General features: G+C 38.9%; 1 protein-coding gene across 1 annotated transcript in view; it reads right to left on the bottom strand.

Moving 5' to 3' along the window:
• Positions 1–9,406: 9,406 nt before the first annotated feature.
• Positions 9,407–22,602, bottom strand: part of NFATC3 (nuclear factor of activated T cells 3) — a 95,943-nt gene continuing 82,747 nt past the window's right edge. Inside the window, exon 9 of the mRNA XM_065416337.1 lies at positions 9,407–9,835. Within this exon, the coding sequence (XP_065272409.1) occupies positions 9,714–9,835 (122 nt within the window). The 3' untranslated portion in view covers positions 9,407–9,713. The remainder of the gene's footprint in view (positions 9,836–22,602) is intronic.

Raw genomic sequence — 22,602 nt, 5'->3', positions numbered from 1 at the left:
ACGCACTGAGGCTCTGAGCCCTGGGGCCCTGTAACCAAATCTTTCAAATGTTTTCATGTTGGAAAGTCCCAATTCTGCTCTCATATCTAGTGGAGTGTAGCTATGCATAACGCCATTGAAGTCAGTGCAGTTACACCAGAGCAAGACTGATGTGAGGAGACCGAGGCCCAAAGTATTGCTTCTGTGACTTGTCAGTGCATCTTTAGACATGTCTAGCTTTTAAATTATTTCTTAGGCTTTTTTCTACACTTGTTATGCTGTCTTTAATTAGATACATGCAGGTTAAATGCTAGAAAGGGAAGAGAAGAGACATGGCACAGAACCAAATATAGTGAGCCAAAGAATGAAAATGCTTGGTACGCAACTAGATTTGCCCTTCATCTTCCCTCCTTTTATAATCCCGATTTTTAAAAGTCAGAGGAGAGGTTTCATAGAGGTTAAGGCCAGAAGAAACCATCGGCTCATCTAGTCTGACCTCTTGTATATCCCAGAGCATTAGATTTCACCCCGATAGATCAAAACATTTCAGTCCTCAGGAAACTGAACTATGTCATAGGCAGCAAACAGAAGAGACCAGAGTGCCACCACTGCCAGAAGCAGAGAACTGAGTAAGTGAGATGATCCCAGCAGGCAAACAATGCCCTACGGCGGAAGGCAATCCCTCCCGTCCCCCTCCGACCCCCAACTCCCTGCCAATCTGAATTTGGGGGAAATTCCTTCCTTACTCCCAGCTCTGGTGCTCAGTTAGACCCTGAGCATGTGAGTAAGACACTCCAGCCAGGTATCTACAGAGGATTCTCTACCACCTCAGAGAACTGGTCCACCTTTTTCAGTGTCTTATCTCCAGCTCTGGCCAATCTCTGATGCTTCAGAGGAAGTCCTCACTCCCATTTAGCCAGTTTGTTGTGTATCGGTGGGTAGGGGAGGGATGCTTCCTGATGTTTTCAGGTGACTAGATGAAGCCCTGAAACATGACATTTGATTTTAGTTTAGTTATGTTAATGCAGAGCTGCAAATCTTCTGAGCATTCTGAGGTGAATTATTAAGTATACGTTCTCTCCTATAAGTAAAGCTGTATATATGTCTCTGGTAGAAGTAGAATAGGGTGACCAGATGTCCCGATTTTATAGGGACAGTCCCAATATTTGGAGCTTTTTCTTATATAGGCTCCTATTACCCCACACCCCATCCCGATTTTTCACACTTGCTGTCTGGTCACCCTAAAGCAGAATGATGGAAATGAATGCATGTGGTACACTGCCTCATCTTTGTATATTACAGGCAAGGGACATATAACTTTTCTAAGTGTTTGACACCTTCATTTAGAGAGTGATTTACTTAGGAAAAAAAATCTTATTCCTGTTCCCATCAATAGTAGGGAGTATTGACTACAAATATCTTGTTGTCCCAGACCTTTCCAGCAGATGTCGCTACTGTGACAGTGTTTCCAAACAGTAGCTATAGATAGTAAATGTAAAAATGAACAAGTAAGCATCACAAGCTCTCCTATGCAGCCAGAATCTGCTGAAACAGCAGGAGGAAATCTTAACTGCAACTCTACTGTGTAAAGTTTAGCTCTATTGCTGTTTGGTAGGGATTAACTAAGGCTATGGTATTTTTGTTACATCATTCTTTGCAACAGAAAAGAGTTGGGTAAGCACTGTCAGAAATTAATAACCAGTGCCTCCTTCAAGGCCAATCCTAGAATGGCTAGTTCTATATAGTTTTAGTCTCCCTGTGGTGTTCTTGCACTTAATGCCTAAAATAGGAAATGAAAAGGAAATAGAATGGGGAAAAAGCTAAATTATAAAAATCAGCTAACTGAACAGTGGATATGAAGCTCGTAGCATCTCTGTATGCGAGTATACACAGGAAATTATCTCTTAAGGTATGTCCCATTTTTCTCACTACACCATCAATAAGGTCACATTTGTTTGATTAAAACTACTATGAATTCGTATTTTAAACTGAAATATTTTAGAAATTGCCAGTTCTTAGCCATCACACCTTTGTAATGGCTTCATATGGGAGCGCACTAGGAGCATGTAAAAGTTTCCCATCTCTTCTTAACAGATGAAAATTCATGCAATACAAAGTTAAAAGGGGCTGTGGTGTCAAACCACTGACAAAGGGTGGAAACTGGGTTATGAATCAGACAGCAGGGTTCAATGCTAAATTCAATCAGCGAAGTCACCATCAGGTACCTGTTGGAGTCTCAAGTAGTCTTCAGTTTAACCATAGCAAGAAATTCTTCTCATCACTGCTTTCTGCTACACTTTGCTAGAGAGCCTGAGTGTTAATGTGTGTAATCCAGCACTTCATCACATAGTTAACATTTTAATATCCTTGTACTAGGAGCTTTCCAAATGTGGTCCATTCCCTGAAGAGCTAAATATAAAGATGAGAGCTTGAGCAAAGAGCTACAATATACAAAGTAATCAGGATAAGGATTGGAGAACAAGTATGTGCCTTAAAAAGTATTATACAGTGAGAGGAAGACAGGAGAGATGGGCTTTGAATCAGGAGCAGAGAGGCTGGCAAGGGAGGGAGTGAGTAGCCAGTAAGGTGAGAGGAATGAATGTCCACATTAAAAATGATTAAAGCAGAGTCAGTGGTGCCCAGGGCAGTGGGAAGGGTCCCCTACTCAGTTCAGTGCACAAGTAAGGAGTAACTTACTTTTTTGTTTTGTTTTGTTTTTGAGCGGGAGGCAGGGAGAGAAGGAAGTGTCCAATTCGTGCCCCAGAGGCATGCTGTTTTTCTCCCTCCACTGAGGAGCCCAGGCCTGGTGCTCTTGGGGAGGGTGCCGCATCATAAGTGTGCCATTGCTGTTGTCCTGGTATAGAAGGGCCTCCCTTTTGCTATCATTGCTCCAGATCCTAGGTCATAGAAAGAACCCAAACTTCTGGTAAAGGGACTTTCCTCAGCAGGATTGCCACCTCTGTCTAGTTATGTGGAAGGACAAAATGCTCCTTTCACAGCATTGCCATTTTCAGGATGCCTGGAATAAAATTGGGGTCTAACTACCCCACAGGACATGGAACAGATGTGAAAATAGGTGTAGGTGTTAGCTTGAGTCCTCAGGGTTTTCCCCTGGCTGGAGTATGTATTCTCTAACCCCTTAATGAACCAGTCTTCGGCTATCTTAGATCGTAGCTGTATGCAATGGTGCTGTGGTGTCCCAGGATATTAGAGACAAGGTGGGGTGAAGTAATATCTTTTATGGGACCAATTTCTGTTGGTGAGGAGAGAGATGTTTCCACAGAGCTCTTCTTTTGGTCACCTGAAGAAGAGCTGTGTGTAAGTTTGAAAGCTTGATCCAATAAAAGATATTACCTCATCCACCTTGTGTCTCATATCCTGTCGGTCTCTACTTCTTTTCTCGAAGTAGCTACAAAGCATTGATCTATATTGCTAATGTTACTGTACACTAATTACATACCTGCTAATTATAGTGGGGAAAATGTGGAGTAGTGTTCAAAGATCAAGCACTATATTTAGTAAATCTCCTATATAATTACTTAGCATTACATCAGTGGCCAGCCTTTCTGGTCTATAAATAGGGACAATCAGTAAAGATAAACAGGCCACACTCTGAATAGGTGATATTAAATTGATCAATGCTCTCGCAGTGCCACGTGATTGAGATCCTTGCCTGCCCCACCCGGACAGGTGCACCATTGCCAAACAAAGACTATAGATCAGGGGTCGGCAACCTACGGCACGCAAGCCGATTTTGAGTGGCACGCTGCCAAGGTCCCGGACCCCAGCCCACTGCTCTCCCCTGCGGGGGCAGGAGGCAGAAGCTTGGTCCCACGGCAGCCAAGCTTTCCCCCCTCCCCCGCTTCTTCCCCCAGCATGGTGCTTTCCTGCCCCTCCTCCACTCCTCCCCTCCCTCTCCCTGTGCCAATCAGCTGATCGCCCTTGCGAGGGGGAGGGGGATGAGTGGCAGCATGCTCCCTGCTCTGTAGAGAAGGCAGAGAAGAGGTAGGGACAGGAGGTAGGGGAAGGGGGTGGAACAGGGTATATCCCTTCCAGCCCCCTGCCATGAGCTGCTCAGGGCAGGGGGCTGGGAACACCCCTACAAGCCGAGCACCCCAGCCCTCTGCCCTGACCCTCACACACCCAGCCTTCTGCCCTGCAACCCCACATCCCCCACCCCTCTGCCCTGAACCCCCCCCACACACCCAGCCTTCTGCCCTGCACCTCCACACACCCTCATCCCTCTGCCCTGACCCCTGAATCCCCCCCCCCCCCCCCGTCTGGGGTCCCAGCTGCCGGCCCCGCTCAGCCCACTGCCAGCCTAGGTGAACAGAACCCCAGGTTGGCAGCGTAAGATCAGCATTTTAATTTAATTTTAAATGAAGCTTCTTAAACATTTTGAAAACCTTGTTTACTTTACATACAACAATAGTTTAGTTATATAATATAGACTTATATAGAGAGAGACTTTCTAAAAAACGTTAATGTATTACCGGCACGTGAAACCTTAAATTAAAGTGAATAAATGAAGACTCGGCCCACCACTTCTGAAAGGTTGCCTACCCCTGCTATAGCTCTAGCCTAAATTTGGAATTTGTTTAACTGAGATCGTATGTGTAATTATATTAAACCCATATCTCCTAGGCAGCTAGAAAACAGAGTTCATAACCAATTAATCTTTTTGTAGCTCATTAAGTTGCTTGGAAGAGATCAATCTTTTCAAAATCAGTAGCCTTACTGAGGTTCTGACTTATGCTACACTGATTTCTTGGAAGGTGAAGGACAAGTTGATTAGTTCTTGGATTGATGCACAAAATCACCATTATTTAAGCTCTCCATTAGGACTGTATCTGAACCTTGTGCACAGTAGGGAAAGCATCTTCCCTTTACAATGGGGAAAGGAATCACAAGGACTACAACAGGGGTAGGGGTGATCGGATCTGTAGTAACAGAGCTCCAGAAGCCTGAATCCACAGTGCGAGCAGTGCAGATGGACTACGGAAGCTTAGAAGTGCATAATCACATATTGGTTGATTACTCACTTTTTGCAAGTGAAGTAAATTTCACTCACTAACTTGAATTCCTTACAAATTTTATTTTAAATTTCTGACAGTATTAATGTGCAGGTTGGGATATCTTGTAGAAATACCGTTGAGCTCTTGACATTACTACTTTTAGTTTTTATACTGCATTTGTCACCACAGTAACACAAGCACCTCTGCAGTATAATGAAACTGGGTATACAACAGGTGCTAGTGCAGTGTCTGTCATTTAGATAAAATATTCCTAGACCTTGTGGAAGTCTGTAACTGTGGTTCTCAAACTGTCATCTTTGGAACACTTCCATGCTGTCCATGGAACTGCTTCTCTCCCCTTGTTGAAGCAACTGTTAGTGTTTACACGATGGCTGATTTTAGCCTAGTCCTGGGCTCTTCAGGTTTCCAGATGCTCTACTATTGCCCCACCCACCCTTTGTCAATCACCTCTTTGCATCCTGCATGGCAACATTTGATGTTTCTTTGGCAGGTGTTTCTTTGGTATAAATTCAGGAGTAATCAGATTTCTGGATGAAACCAAACATGTATGAGGACAGAAGTCTGCAGTTTGTGACTGCAATCGATCAGTGAGGGCTGCAAGCACTGAGCAGGTTCAGTACTGATAAACAATGTTGTACAAGGTGAGAGGAAATATAAAGCAGATGTGAAAAAACAATTCAGCTCACTTTAATATGCTGGATGTATGTTCACTGGGCATTCTTAGTCCTATTCTAAGTCCTATTCTAATATCCTTACACTCAACCAAGCGTTTATTTTTTTTGTGTGGCTGTGGAATCAGGAGTTGAGAGATTGGAGGGGGAGGAAGAGAGGCACAAAAGCTAGAACTGATGCATGAAACTGAATATTCACCACCTTTTGATAAAATACTGAAGAAAGCATCTAGCCTCTAATGACAGCAAATAAGGCTATAATTTTATGAATGAAGATTACTGTTTACCATGGAGAAAAAAATATACAATAGTGACTAGTATTTCATAATTTCATTGTAAATGGGTGAGCTTGATACTAAAGCACCTGAGTAATTAGTAGCAGTTTGTGTACTCTCCCATTATGCTTTACCAAGGCTAATTCATTCTGAACTGCAAGAGTATTGCCATTTCAGTCCAGGGCTAGTTTGTATCAAAATATGCAGCCATTTGGTGATATTAACAAGCATCATACATTTGGTACCCCAAATAGCAGTGCAACACAGCTGTTCAGCAGTGTGAGACTAGTGGATTAAACACAATTTTACTTTACTCCTACATAGGTGATGTATTTCAATAAACAGTGACACATTATGTATTTTCTTATTTATTTCAACACTATGATTTAAGAGCCTAAAATACAAGTTCTTCCCTTTGTATTTCTCAAATAGCACTGCAATCATAACTTACAAAATGTTTAAAATACAAAATGTACATGAAATTACAATACAAGGCTCTGTAAACATCTAGAACTTAATCTTTAGTCAATGTTTATTGTCCCATATTTTTAAATATAAAACTTTAATTTGAACAATTTCCAAACCTCAAGGAATGACATCCATTATGTGTATCAAAAATAGAGTTTCAAAGCTTTGTTTGCATCAGAACAAAATTGTCATTTTTCTCTTTGGTTTACAAAGGATGGCAGTTCCACTGATATAATTATAAGATTTAATAGAGGAAGTCTGATTGCCAGGTTTGTGGTTAAATTCAGAAACTTAAGTTACTTTTTCATGGCCCACATCTAATGTGCCAAATACTTCTCAATCTTTATTCTTAACATTGATCCTCCATAGAAGACAGACTACTATTAAGGCTTTCCTTCATGTTTAAAATCTAAACATCAGTATGGAAAGCAGGGACTGAGGAAGGGCAAGAAAGTGGATGCCAACAAATTATCAAGTCACAAGGTATTGTTGTAAAATTAAATTTGCATAGTCCAATGGAGATTGTGTGCTTTTAACAGTCTTTACAGTATCACACAAGCCAAAATAAAATTAAGACCCTTGTACTGAAGCTTTTACAAGGCAAATACAAAAACTGTTTTAGTATCCAAAAGCTATATTTATTTAAATAGGAAAGCATTTCTAGGTCTACAGGCATCAAGGTATTTAAAGGCATCAGAAGATTTAGTGCATAGCAACTCTGGATTGTATGGGCTCGCATATTTTAGGTACAGTATGAATTCCAGCTACTCATTCAAAGGACTTGCAAGGAGAAGAGGCTGTACCAGTCGTTAGGAGCACAAAACCCACACAAGTATGAAAAGCTCAAAATTAGAGTCCTCCCACACACATTGATTAATTCAACAGACCCGGTACATGAAATGAAAACTGGAACACACCTTGCACCAGCACACAACCTAAAGACAGTGACACAGCTTACAGTGATTTAAACAGTGTTATAAAAACGTAACTAGTTGTATTTCTGAACACTTCAGTGTTTTAGCATGTTTACAGTTAATGTGAGTAGGGATAGTAACTAAAGAAGCACCTGAGGGACAGTTACAATTCTTTTCAAATGATAGAACTGCCAAAATAACTATTTTGAGAGACACTTACACTAATGTACAGTACATTAACTGAAAGGATGCTTAGCTTCCCAGAATACATAGTTTGTCAGAAATGAATCTACCTGTATAGTGGCCTTACCATAAACTGATTTGAAAAATAATAATTAAAATTTACCACCATGGTAGTCCCAGATAGCATTTTAAAAAAAATACACGTTTGCTTAGAAGGAAGTTCCATTTCCACCAACTTTTCAAATGTATGTCTTTTTCTAAAGCTCCATGATCCAACAAATACAAAGATATAGTCTATATCCTTTAACAGTATTGCTAGAACATTACATCTAAACATGTAGAGCACATTGGTATTCCATATGCAAGAGGTTCTATGTAAACGTCCCCCTGCTGCTCTGACAATACATGTGCCGCCACAACACCGATATTTACTATAGTGGGTTTTTATTCCTAATGACCTCAATAATGGAGTCCATTTAAGACTTTGTGTTACTGTAACTTAACATATATAGACAAAACAGCTTCATGTCTCCAAAACAAGGGCATGTCCTGTACATGTATTGATTGCAATGAAAATACCCTCAAATATCTGAACTAATTCAATGTTATCATCCCCTTATAATCGAAGTTGAATGTATTTGCTTTTCATTGTAACCAGAATTAATAATGGTTATTTCAACAGAAGAACAGAAATCTGGACTAAAAACAATTTCAAGTATGAAAGTGTACTTCTGATCTTATTTTGCTATATATGAATCACTCATTTTTTGTATACCCTGTATGTTCCACATCAGACAGGTCTGTAAACTACAACCTCTTGGGAAATACTTAACATGGCCTAAATAAGCAGTTTCAGATCCTCTCCTAGGTTTTTAATCAGAGGCCTGAGGTTTTAAAAGCCATGTAGTGTAAACATTACTATCTGATGAAGTGGGTAAGATGAGGAAAACGCATCATTTCATACAAACTGTAAGGGATTAATACCACAGTCATTGTCTCAAACGATTTTCCTCTGAAATAAATTCAGCGTTATAAATTTACCATTAACTATGGGCAAATTACTCAAATGTATTTCCTTTAAAGCACTCACTGATAGTAAGTTTCTTTTTAGCAGATAAATGTTCATAGTTCAAATTTAAGAAATTGCAACGTCAAAGTGGCAGGATTTAGGCAGAGATATAGAATAGGGATGTAAGCAAATGATTTACTGCATGGAAAATATTAGAGCTACTGCAGATTGGTGTATTTCATAGTGATAAAACACTTAAATCCTCTGCAAATATCAAAATTCCCCCTTATCTAACATGGCTTTGAAATTAAGGTTCTTTACATCAAAATCCTAGTTTTTAAAATTTGACTACAAATGTATAGTTTCTATGAAAAAGCTATTTCAGTAAGGAGCCTGTGCTAACAAAGTACAGGAAGATTATCCATATAGTTATAAAAGTTAAATTTTGGAATGTCATTTCTATCCCAACACTTCCATGATGGAATGGTCTCTTTGCAGCCTATCAAATAACATTTTCAGTTTATAAAGAAGTGCAGATCTACATTTGGCTTGGCTTCCTATGAATCAAAGAAAGAAAACACTAAAGTATTTTTATACACAATGGCTTCCAAGGCATTGGCTTAAGATGACAGGTTTGTTTGTTTTTTTTGCCTCTGGAAGATTTCATTATAAAAAGTTATCTTTTAAACAATATAAGCTTAAAGGCTGTTCAGAATGACCAAAGGTGTACAAAACTGTCAATTACAATTCTACTACTTCTTCTAAGGGAAAGCAGCACACTGAAGATGTGTATTAAATTTTTCTCCACATTCAGTACTGTGAATATTATTAGAAGAGCAAAACTAACATCTCCACACATTTTAAGCACTTACAATATAAAAGTATTCTATTTAAATGTAAAACAGCAAAGCTCATTTGTAATTTTTAAACGGTTAAAATATCTTGTCTTGCTTCTTGGTGTCCATTTACTCAGTCATTTTTTACAGCACTCGAGAAACTAGAATTAGAAATGCTCTGTCTCTACAGCAAATGTAACCCACTAAAAGGGCTATGCAAGGATCCATTGTTCCAGTTTATAAAAGGCCACAAGAGTTGGAAGCACAGTGAGTGTAAGAGAAGGGGATGAAGAAGAAATATTCAGAGAAAACTTGAAAGATTTCATGGACGCTTAGCTGCTTTTAGACTCCATCCGATATTCCTGTCTCCAGAGATCCAGGGCATGTATGTGGAGATTGGCCAGCCACTGTTGCTCCATGTGACACTGAGATCTGTGACATATCTCTTCCTATGATTTCATTCACTAAAAAAATAAAAAGTATAAAAAGTTATATAATTATAACTGACAGCTACTGTAAATATACCAACCTAATGGCTGGGTGTTACTTTTTCCAGAAGTGCAATACTCATTAGTATACCCTTTTGAAAAATCTATCAACCCTATAAAATAAGATGCAGTCAGTAAGTAGCAGAAGGTGAAACAGAAAATAAACTTCAGTAACATTAACAAATGAAAATTAAAGCATATTTGTATCACTACATTCATACCACAGACAGCTTCTAAACACCCCTAAGACAATGACTTTTAAAAAACCAAGTCTGTGTGGTTTAAAGAAATAAGGAACTAAAAAGAACTCGGAGGCAGTGTAGGCAGGTACAGTTCAGGTGTTCCCATGCAGTTGTTCCTGTTGCAGGCCTCACCAGACCAGGGACAGCAATTAACTCAAAGTACATTAACTATAGTTTTGGGGTCTTAAGCTAACTTCTACTTACAGAACTTCCTCAGAATTTGGACTTGAGTCAATGCTCTCAGGCATGTAAATCTATTTCAGTTCCTCTTCTCATTTCTTAAGTGTGAGAGCTACTACAACTAATCATCTAATAGCAAAAATCCCCTTCCCCCAAATATTTGTCTCTATATTATGGAAGGATCGGGGCTGATATAAGATACAAGCCCAGCAGACAGAGCCTTAAATTCAACTGGAAGACTAGCTTCCAAGCTATTGTTAGAAAGACATTATTGTTTGCTTTTATGATAGAAATAATTATTAAAAAGTATGCTTTATGGGCTACAATGTCAAGATGGTATAGGCACCAATATAACTGACTGCTACATTGAAAGTTTGAGAGGGAATACGGTAGTTTACTTCCAAGACATTAATATTCTCAACTCTTATGAAAAACTTTAATTTGAAATTATGGCATTTCTAAAATAGTGAGCTCTAGACAAGTTTCTCTTTCCTCAAACGCTTTTCTTCACTTTGAATTTTAATTTGCAAGTAAACCCTGCTGTTCTTACTAAAGTATGACACTAGTTTACAGAGACAGTAGCACTGAAATAATCATAAAACTCAGCACCAGAAAATGTCAGGTGTGTTATTTTGACCCATAGGAATCTACATAATATAACTGAGGTCAGGGTTTGGAAACCATTGTAGAAATATTTTTAATAGGCAAATTTCAATAAAGTCTTACAAATTCAGACCAATACAGTAACACAAGAATATTGGATTAGCAATATTCCAAATGTCACCATGGAAAAACAAGGTCTGGGAGTGCTTTGTAGCTCAAAAGCTTGTCTCTCTCACGAACAAAAATTGGTCCAATAAAAGATATTACCATATCCAGCTTGTCTCCAATATCCTGGGATTGACAAGGCTACACCAACCCCAGGGTACAACAGAAAAAGCACACAAAATCTGAGCACAAAACAAACTATACTTATTTTGGAAAACAGACAAAACCAAACAATTTAGTGAGTACTTGTAACGATAAAACTATACTAGATGTTAAAACAAACCATGAAGGCTCCAAAACATTGCGAAGTTGGCATGACTGGTATTAGAAACTGGCACTTTAAGGGCTTGTCTACATCACGCAGCTTTTAGCGACAAGGCTGTGTTTATCCTGCCGATAAAGCCGCGTTCACACTGCCACTTGCCTTTTGTCTTTCGGGGGAGGAGGGGGGGTTTTAAAGTACCTGCGAAAGACAAAAGTGTTGTCGACAACTTCGCAGTGTAGACATACCCTTAGCCTCTGCTATACTCCTCACTGGGAGTAGCTTTAGAGACAAAAGCCCCATTCAGCAAGGTTAAGCATCTGACTAAGTTTGTAAGTAGTCCCCTTGAACTCAATTTGAAGTCACACCTCTTTAGTGACAAGCACATGCTTTAAGCACCCTGGCTGAACTGAGGCCATTACCACTAAAAATTAGTCAGTTTTGGTTTTTCCTCTAAATTGCTTTCTAGGAGGGACTGGGCTGCTGGTCCATCAGGTAGCTCCTTCACTCACCTGATGCCAAAAGTAGTGCATCTCTCAGCTAGCAAGCAGCCTATCCTCACTAAGCAGTCAGTTTTCATCAGCAGGAGTCAGATTCCTACCCAAAGTAGGATTTCTGGATGTGATTCCAAGTTGGAGTCTCATGGAAAAAAGTTATAGGTAGGAAATGTCCCTTTCAACAATTTCCCCCCCCCAGAAGCATCGGGTATGCACTGATGCACTAGAGGGACGTGTGAACTTACTATACAAGTTCTATAGTTGTGACACACTTTCTTTTGTTGTATTTCTAATAAGACACATTTTAAAGTATGTGAAAGGTAGAAAACCGCTGAATGTTTTTTATACAGATACCTGGGTAGAGCAACTGCTGTTCAATGATTAAACTAAACATTATCCAAGACAGGTTTCAGTCTTCACTAAGCAATTCAATTCGGCTTAAGCTGGCAATGAATACTCCCATACTCGCACGATAAAAGGCAAGAACACCATTTCATCTGTTGGTGAACACTTTTCACAAAGCGATCACTATCTGACCTCTCAGTCCTTATCTTCAAAGGAAACCTGAACAAGTTTCAAAAGATGAGCCTGGGAGCTTAAATTCGTAACTGATAGACACTAAAAATCATGGGGCTTGTCTACACTACAAAATTAAGTAGACAAGATATGTCAACCTACAGCCACCACAATAATTAAATCAGCTGTTGGTGTCCACTACCCTCCTCCTGACAGTGGTGCGCACATTGCACCAACTCAAGTGGGACACTGACAGCCATGCAGGGCTCACACCTGGCGTCCCCCCACCCCAGGGCTGACAGCCCCAGCTATGAGCCAGGCACTGGGCTCAATTTCACAGCAGGGAGCCTATCAGCAATGAAACTGATATCCTCAGACTCTCCCCCCCGCCCCTCACCATCTCCCACTGGGAGGTGCCAGCAGGGCTCTGGGCTGTCAGCCCTCATGCAGGGCTGACAATCAACAGGCGATGTAAGTAACGCAGTGTCTCTTCAGCTAGTGCATCGCCCTAATTACATCGACCTGAACGCTACACCTCTTGTGGAGGTGGAGTTATTAGAACTATGTAGTGGGCATCTTACATCCGCGGGAGCACCATTCTAGTGTAGACACTTGCTGCCTTACATTGACCTAACTCTGTAGTGTAGACCAGGGCACGGTCTTAATAAGGATGCTGAATTTATGGCTTATTACAACAATCTGTAACCCACTAATCTGCCTTTTTGTCTAGGACTACAGGGGTGTTAACCAACCACTTTGAATGTGTGCTAATTACTTATGCTAAACTATCTGTTCAATCTTGTATTTAGCTGTGACACTGAGTACCTTTCCCAAACCTGGGGAAGAGCTCTGGGCAGCTCAAAAGCTTGTCTCTCTCCCCAACAGAAGCTGGTCCAATAAAAGATATTATCTCAGCTACCTTCTCTCTCTACTGCCATACTAGACACTGTAATTATTGCATCTGTTTACCATTTGAGTAAATTTTCTGTATTCTGTAATTTGTTTGCAAGATAGCTTATTAAGCTCAATAATTGAAAGTATAGCATAAGTAAGTCTACTGGGGGGAAAAGTTATTTTGTAAAGCAGATATTTGAGACCTGAAATTTGTTAGCAGGTCTTATATTAACCTAAAAAAATTATAATGGAAATCTGTTGTGGCTGAAAAGTCAAAGAAGGATGCATTGTGGCTGCCAAGATGAATTAATTTAGCTGAGCTACATTCTATAATTGTTATGAGATTCCTTTCCAGCATATGAAATGAGTTCTATAGGAAATTCATAATCTTAAATCAATTCTTTAAATATTTTAAGTAACTGACAGTATATAACTAACTCAGAGGTTGTGGATTACAAACAACGGTTAATCAATAGTATCTTACATGTATTTTGCTCCTGTATTCTGAACTTGCACTTTACAAATCAGATATTTTCAAATGAGCTGCTTTGCAGATAAAGGTACTTTGTAAGGCGTTTACATGTTCTCCTATTGGTAGCACAGTCTTTCAAGTCTCAATACTTGTTTCACAAAGGAGTAGTGGTAATGGTAGAAAGGCACCACCAACAACCTGTTACATCACAACATTAGCACCCAGCAATATCTTGCTGTCCTCCTGTATGCAGTGTATGCTGTTGAAGAGGCCCTTATGTACAAATCAAACATTACAATTGCTCAGTGCTGCTAAATCTTGGAGCAATACAATAAAAATGAACACAACTAAGATCCTTTTATTCTTTGGAATTATTAGATTGTCACTGTCCAAGTTCTGATAGATGGTTTATTCTGTATTTGGTGACATAACTCAAACAAAAAGGTCTCTGCTGTTGATTGTACAGTTCATTCTGTTGGAGATAACATATTTTACAGAGTGCCCTGAGACAAGAATATTCACTGAATGAATAGCAATAGGTGAATAGCATTACAGCTTTACTCATTCTTAAATCACAATAGTTCTGTGTATGGTGTACAAGCTACTAAAGTACTGAACAATTTTTTACTGGCCTTTGATATTCTGGGTTTCTGTTTTTTTGTAGTTACCCGTTCAAATTTTTTTTTTTTTTAAGCATTTGAGAGGTTACTATATTTACCATGGTGCCAGATTCATTGACAGTTGCATCACATACCAGCAAAATTTAAGTGTAGACAAAGATTCTGCACAGCAGAAGAATAGGTGTTGAGGCACATTCATCTCTAGATACAGAATGGACATGTTTTTGACAAAATAAAAGTATTCCTCAGCTAACTGTATGGATTTCGATTATATACAGTAAATAAACTGTGACAATACTTCATCTTTTCCTTTAAAAAGCATCTTTGTCCTGAGCTCCCCACCAATGCTTTAAAAGTACAAAACCAAAATACAATATAATAAATTAATCCTTTCTACTAAGCAGCTGCACACAATGCTAACACCCTCATATAGCGACCTGTATCTCGGTCCCCTTACCTCTCTTCAAAGGCCTGATGAAATAAATTGGTTTTACACCATGCCCTGAAAGTTGGCACATCCAAGCTATTTCTAATTATGAAATGGAAAGCATTCCTGAATCCCAGCAATATTACCGGGAATGCCCTGACTGGCGCCTCCTCTTATTTCAAGGGGAAATAGCGTTAATATCTCCACTAACTGCAACTGTGGCAGTGTCTCAGGAGGCTATTACCACACCAGCACCTTAAAATCTAGATGAAATCTCTCTGATAAACAGTGCAGGTCCAGAGCACAGGTGTTGCGTACTCTATAGTACACCTCACCTGTCAAGTGCACAATCAGCAACCATTCCAGCTTTTGAATCATTTTAAGATTAAGCACTGGAACATATTCCACTAATCTAAGCTAAAAATGACAAGAGGCATTATGTCCCCCTCTTACTCATCTCCTTGAAGACCAAATACGTTTTCTAAAAACAATCACCTTAACACAAATGCATGCTGCTTTCCCTTTGTGCTATTCTGAATTCTAGATGCTTGCTTTACTGACAATTTTTAATATTGTTAACACTTGTGGTAGTAGATCTATGGAGGACTGTAGAAATGAAAATTAATTTTAGAATCCTATTTCACTTTCAGGTTTCTAAGGCATTAGTATAACTAAACAAAACTTTAAATGTTTAACTGAGTGTAGTTTCTCTCTAAATATTCATTGAACAACCTTATTGTCATGGTTAAGGTTAGGGTTATGTACTAGTTGAGTACTACTCTGTAGGTTTGTAACTAGACTAAAACGGAGCTCAGAAGCTGTTTTATTTTTTAGAGTGTTGTGTAATCCTAAATTAACAAACCTTTTTTACTTCTGAATTTCCAGTGATAGAATACAGTGATAGAATAAAAGCTGCTTTAGAAAACAAATTTGAGAATTTAAAAAAATGTTTTTAATTAGAATTTTATGCATATACATATGTAGGAAAAATGGGAATAAGAAAGCACAAGCGAGATCAACCACCATGTTCCTATTTCCAGTATTAACAATACTGCCAACGTTTAACAAACAAAATCATAGTGTACAATTCTTATTTTATATATATATGAAGGGAGCAAGTTGATGGATTTTTAAGGCAATTGCAGAACCTTTCCCCCCAGTTACAGTACATCCAACTAGCCAGGAATTTATGAAGTGCCAATTTATCCTGATACCTCAGCTGGATCTCCAATTTATCTTCTTCAACCTAATTTATCTAAAATTCAACCTAATTTAAGATAAAGTAAATCAGAAGTTTTCTTATGTTTAAAAAGAGTTTGAGACTTAATATATCACAGTGAAAAGTCAGAGGCTATTCTGGCCACTCTCTGACCTTGCTCTACTCAATTAATAAAAAAAAAAAACCTCAATCAAACAAAAAAACCCCAAGCCTTGTGCTCTCTGCAGCAAATTAGACTGTTTCCCTAGATTCTGAAGCACTCTAGTAGAAATTCTGCAGCAGTTTCAAATCCCTTTTTTAAATTGAGTTGTTTTATTGAATTGTATGATACCTCTAGTTCACACCTGGTTCACATATCAAGCTTTTCTTTGTAAGCCTAAAGAGCGGAAATAGATTTTTTTCCCCCCCCAACTGTAGCTTAAATTCCAGAACAATATTCTGCAGCAAAGGGCGAATTCTACACAAAATCCCACATCCGTGAATCACAGAAAAAATACACGTCCCTATTTATAGTAATACTTGGTTATTATATAGCATTTTTCATCTGTAGATATTAGAACTACCACATTTTTCCCTTCCTTACTTTTGTGCTCCAATATAAAAAATTGAAGCATTTAAGCAGACTCACCCTCTAGATTTTCCACACAGGAGTTGGACATGAATGCTGAATGTTGAGTCCATTTCTCTGCTGAACCTGATGGCTGGTATTCCAGGTCAGAGATAAAATTGTCTGTGTCAGAGAAGAAGACAGACATAACTACTGACTGGCCTAAACCAAGAAGTCACAGTTCACTCAACCAGGAAGTGGATTTCACTGATTTTTTTGTAATAATACTGACTTGCCAGGTCAGATGAAGTACCCAGTTTCATTCAAGATAACAGTGAATTCTGAGGTGAATATCACTTTGTAAATTAACAAATATTTTATTAAAACAAGGTTGATTACCTAACAGGTAGCATCCCAAATTTACACTATGCAACTTCAGTTTTTTGCATCTTGTCCTTGTGAAAGTTTTCAGTTAAAATAATCATGTCCAAAGTCAAGTTTTCGTTTTTGTTTTAACCTCCTAATTTGCTTTTCGTGGTCTAGTTACACCAGCACAAACCACTAAATATTTCCTCCTCCCTGAAAAGTCCAGGCAAGAGGCAGCCAATAACTCAGAATAAAACAAAGAAATTAGGATTTCTCTCGACTTCAAAGGAGGATTAGATCCATTACAGTAAATAATTTATTTTACCCAATATTGATCAAACTATCTGAACAAACATCTCTTTGCTTGTTCCTGAACATATCCTCCCATCTTTGGTAATCTAGCTAGGCCACAGAGAGCAAAATTTAAGTACCAGGAAACTGACTCTGATCCTGGTACCACTACTACAGACTGACAACTATGGCATGAATAGCAGTTCCTAAGGGACGGTCAAGAGATGTGAATATCTGAGATGAAGCAGGGAACAGTCTTGAGGGATAGATTGAGAAAATGCTCAGTACCCAGTTTATCCTTCCAGAAGAGAGCTCTTTAAGGGCTGAATATTGTATTAATCAACTTCAGCATGTTCATTTGGTAATGTTTGCAAATGTACAAATAGTACTAACTTGGGGTTTTTTTTAAGGTAGCTGTAAAATTCGTAAAGGGCGTGTGTGTGCGGTTTGATTCGGTTCAGACAGGTTATTTAGTTATCATGTATTTATACTGTGTTAATGCCTACTGTGCTACTGGTTAAGATTCTTCAATACAGCATGTATCTGCCTTGCTATCATGATCTTCAGAAGTCTTGCTTTGGAAGTTTACTTCAGATGAATTATTGCTGCCCTGGGTAACTCCTAACTTTGAGTTTGAAGAAGGAGCTCAGGCAGGTATTATTCTTGTTCAAATAAAATATGCATGCAACTTTTAGGAGATAAGGATAGAGGACCACTAGCTCTTTTGAAACAACAGGTCTAGTTAGTGAAAGGAGAGAGTTCTCCCACCAAGTGGGTGGGTGCCATGACCAACAGGAAAGTAGATCTTTCCTTTGAAAATCAAAGAATCCAGGAGGGAGGGGGATGCTAATCTGGGAACCAGAGGCAGAAAATCGCCTTGAGGAACCAAGCGACTAAAGGGAGCACCCCCTACAGCGAAGCATGCTGGGGGCAGAGGCTCAAGGTTTCAATGGGTTAGGCAAGAGACCCTTATGAAAAGCCTCCTGAAGCAGAAGGTGAAAGCAATTTGATCTTTAAAAAGTAGAATTGGTGTTTTTGTTTTGAAAAGAATACAAACACTATCCCAACCTTTGAAGTAGAGAGGTACACTGTTTGGGTCACCTTATCAACGAGATTTTTTCTCTTAATACCATCTGCCTGCCTACAGTGTATGCGGATTCATCACCTGCAGTGCTCTAAACAATTTCTATGCATATAACAAAGGAGCACTGTTTACTGAAAAATGTGCTTCTCTGTTCCCCTGGCAATTAAGAAATTACTACCATGTTATCAATCTCAATGTTCACACTATCATTCTGAACACATCCTGAAGATAAGTCAATGCCAACTTGCCATCTCTCGGTTTCCATATATTCATATGTAGTCTTCTCTTCTCCATGAATACACTGCTTGGTTTGCCATTGATGCAGAGTGTGCACCAAACATTCATGTCCATTATGAAAGTCTGCTGGAGATATGAAAGAGGACTCTCTGTGAAACTGAGATAATTTTGCTCTTACTGTGAGGCCAATTCTCTGTTTTAGGGAGCCTAACAAGTCCAAGATTTAGCACAAGAGTGGATTTAGCTTTGATAATTCTCTATTGTCCACATTTTTCTGATCTTCCCTCTGATTTTGTGTAGCTGTAATGTAGAAGTGGGTGGTTTCTGCAATAACAAAGAAACTTTCGTTTGATTAAACACTAATCCTAAGGACTTGACATGACCAAGATCTCTGCTATATTGTGCCAGCCTCTGTGATCTTGCTTGGATGAGCCAATCATTCAGGTATGGAATAACACAAACCCTGTTTGGGGGTGACTATTACCACTACCAACACACCTTGGAAAAAGTGCTTAGAAACCAAGATAAAGAGGAGGAAACTGCCAGGTATCCAACGTACTCTAGAGGAGCCTCTTATGTGACTGAGCAATATACAAAAACACAACCGTAAGTTTTGTGGCTGCAGCTTGGTTCTAACAGCCATCAATCCAGGGGACAATTCAGAGTGTCTATATCCAGAATTTTGGCTACTTGATATCTGAAGTCCAAAATGGGTCTTGCCTCTCCGTTCTTTTTTATGATGAAAGAATAGTCGGAATTTCTGACCTTCTAATGTGTGCAAGATAGTTCCAATGTTCAGGTGATAGTGAATATTTTTTGTTATGCCTTTTTTTTTTTTCATTTTTAGAAGAGTAGGGGATCTTGGAATCAAACACTTGAAAGAGACTAGCTGGAAAAATTGTATGGTAAACAATACCAGAAATGTTGTATGAGGTAATTCAGGCCCACTGGGAAATAAAATAGATCATCTCCCCAAAGACCACCACTCACAGGAATAAGCAGGGATATAAAAATAACTTCACCTCAATCTAGCAGGACACTTTCAAACTGGATTAAGATAATCCAGAACAAGGCATTTTTAATCTGGAATAAGTATCCATACATGGAGCTATTCAGAAATCATCATGATCCTAGAATAGTTATTCCTGAATAACTCCAGGGGTAGACAACCCCTGGGAGAAGTGTGTCTGTTTTGGATTTGTTTCTTAACACTTCAGTTGGGCCAAGATTTTCACATGTGATTAGTACCTAATTTAGGGACCTAAAGGGTGGATAGGTGATCAGCACTTTCTGAAGAGTCAGGCACAAAAAAATGAGGTACTGTACTCAAAATCACCACCGACAATCTTGACTTGGGACTGAGTGAATCCTACAAAAAATTCTTCAGACAGCATTTGCTCAAGTTAAAAAATGCTTCAGCTGTAGCTGTATCCACCTCTAGCATTTGCTTTGCATGAACATTTGAATGATTTATTTACTTGTATTAAAACTTGCAGAAAACAGAATCTTAAGTTTTCATTCTTTAGTATACACACCCAAGTAGTGTTTTTTTTAATTTATTTATTAACAGAATATGAAACTTGACAGAGAACCTCAGAACTCTAGCACAGAACCTACTAAATGGTTTAGACAATCTGACAGTACACTTGGCAACTAGGATTATGCACACATACATACAATTAAATTAATTTATCACAGTCACAAAGTAACACAGCAGACAGAAAATAAACCTTAGCCCCTAGTTTAAAAATATTTTCTTTAACAATGAAGCCTTAGCCAGGGCCTGGACAGCCCAGAAAGGAAAAGGTTTAAGATTTGTAAAACACTTATACTTCTTAAGTATTAATTCTGCCTGAGAATTCCAGAGGGGTAATCTGAAGGTCGTCTTTGATTATAGAAAATTCCTCATACTTCAGAAAAGAGAGACAGAAGCAATACCATGTGATTTTTTTGACCAAATCACAACCAATCAACACAGCCTGATTTTAGACTAATGCATCATACTGTGCATAATAAATCCATAGAGGTAAGAGTTAACAATTCATAAAGTATATATTAATGATGAATAAATAGGGAAGTTGTGATCTGCTCACAGACGTTCCATCAATAGAAAGGAGGCTACACTATGTTAGTTGTTCAGTGATAACACTCTTTGAAATTAGTTTTATATACAATTGTGATTATGAGGTGTTAATGTGTCCTGGCAGAGCTATCACTGATAGCAATGAGCTCTGAGGCATGTTACTGTACTATGTATTGCTCATCACATGATACATATTTTATATTTATAAGGGCTTTCCTGTCATGCTCTTTTTGGAATTAAGTGCCCTTAATTTGTGATATCAAGTACCATGAACCACAAGTGAGCAAAGTTACAGCCCTTTAGAATATGGACTCTGATGCAGGGATTTTGTTCTTTGTTCTGCATACATTAAAGCCATGTACACTTACAGAAGTAGATAGTCTGAAATGACCTACAAATCCATATTTCTGATATGTTTTCTACCTTAAATTCACATATTATATTCACTGACAATTAGTGTTAATAAATTAAAATAATTTGTAAATAAGTGGATTCAAAAAGGAATTTCTTCAAAAATATTCCATTACATGATATGATTTTAGATAAATTTGACATTATTCCCTTAAACGAGACTAAAAAAAAGCTTAAGGTACCTCTGAACTATATATTTAAAAGAATGGTGGTGCTTTTAATGTCAAATTATCCCTCAATTAGGAGATAAATTCCTTCGTCTATTGAACCGGAAAAAAAAAAAAAGAGAGTCATCTGGATAAATTAAATTTCCAGGGGTAGGGGGAAAAGAAGGGCAAGAATCAATTATACTTGTTTAGGGTACTGAAGGCATTAAAAGATTAAGTTATTTGAGACCATTTGAAGACACTGTTTTGGGTACACACACCCAGGTAAAAGTGCAGTCAGTGAAGTGAATCAGAATCCAACAATGTGGTTTGTGAGCGGTCCCCCTCACCCCACTAGGTGCTGTGAAGGCCATGCAGCATAAACTTTTGCAGTCTGCACATTCTCTACATTTTACAGTCAGTGGTGCAACATGGGTAAATTGAAATGAATCTGTGTAGTTCTTTTTTGGCAAATACAGTGGGGTATATGCTTTGTTTTGTACAGGATACATTTTAAATAACTATACTTTTTAATTGAATTATTGTATTTATGGATTTATTAAGATTACCAGTAATCCTCAAGAACGTTAAGGGAAGATTACAGCATGTTTCCTCTGATACTGGCCTTCCACTTGTCATTTACATTTAGAGCAGTAACAGCTGTGGGTATGTTGTTAAGAGTCTCTGTAACTACATAAGATTAGTTAGTGTAATATATTTAGCTTAGTCTTTCACTGCACATAACCAGCAAGTGCTATAGTGTCAACTTTCACTACAGCAGCAGGACAGGCTATAATTAACCCACATCCTTCTCTACTGGGGAACCACCAGCTGTGATTCTATTGGTCTGTGATCAAAAGAGGGCATAGGGTAACAGCAAACTATGAAGGACCTGGTTGACTGCCAAGGTACAGTGCTGGTGATGGTCTACTTCATCCTGCTAGCTGTGTATTTCTTTGCTCCTTCCCCTGCTGGCTGCTGAGGCCTGACTCCATGGACCTTGTGTTCTCATCTTGGGAGAAGGCTCCCCCTCCCCCCCAAGGCAGCTTCTGTTAAGAAATGTTGAGTGTTTCTCAGGGACTCGGCTGGTCTGGTTTTACTCTAAAACCATTTTGTTGCATGAAGCTAAAGAACCTGCCACCGGAGTTTGTTTTTCTGTCAACAGCTGTTTTAAAAGATGGGATTGAATTGGGAATTGCTAAGCACTGGAAAAGGGGGGTGTTTTGCTAGTCTGGTCACTCCTTCTTAACCCAAGAAGAAGCCTTAATGCCAGAAAGCTTCCTTGTGTACCAAAGTGCAGCTCAGTCTGGGATTGTGGCTAGAGGGAAATCTGTTGTTGGCAAAGGCTTTTGAGGAACAGAAGAGTCCTCCTTTAGACTCTGAAGGATGCACTGTTCTCCTGCTGCTGGGAAAGTGGTGCCCTCTCCAAGGCGCTGTCTTGAAACAGACCTGAAAAGAGCCGTCTTCTGTCCTCCCAGGAT

Source organism: Emys orbicularis, chromosome 14 (assembly GCF_028017835.1).
Source record: "Emys orbicularis isolate rEmyOrb1 chromosome 14, rEmyOrb1.hap1, whole genome shotgun sequence".
Taxonomy (NCBI): Eukaryota; Metazoa; Chordata; order Testudines; family Emydidae; genus Emys; species Emys orbicularis.
This window is presented reverse-complemented; position numbering and strand designations above follow the sequence as displayed.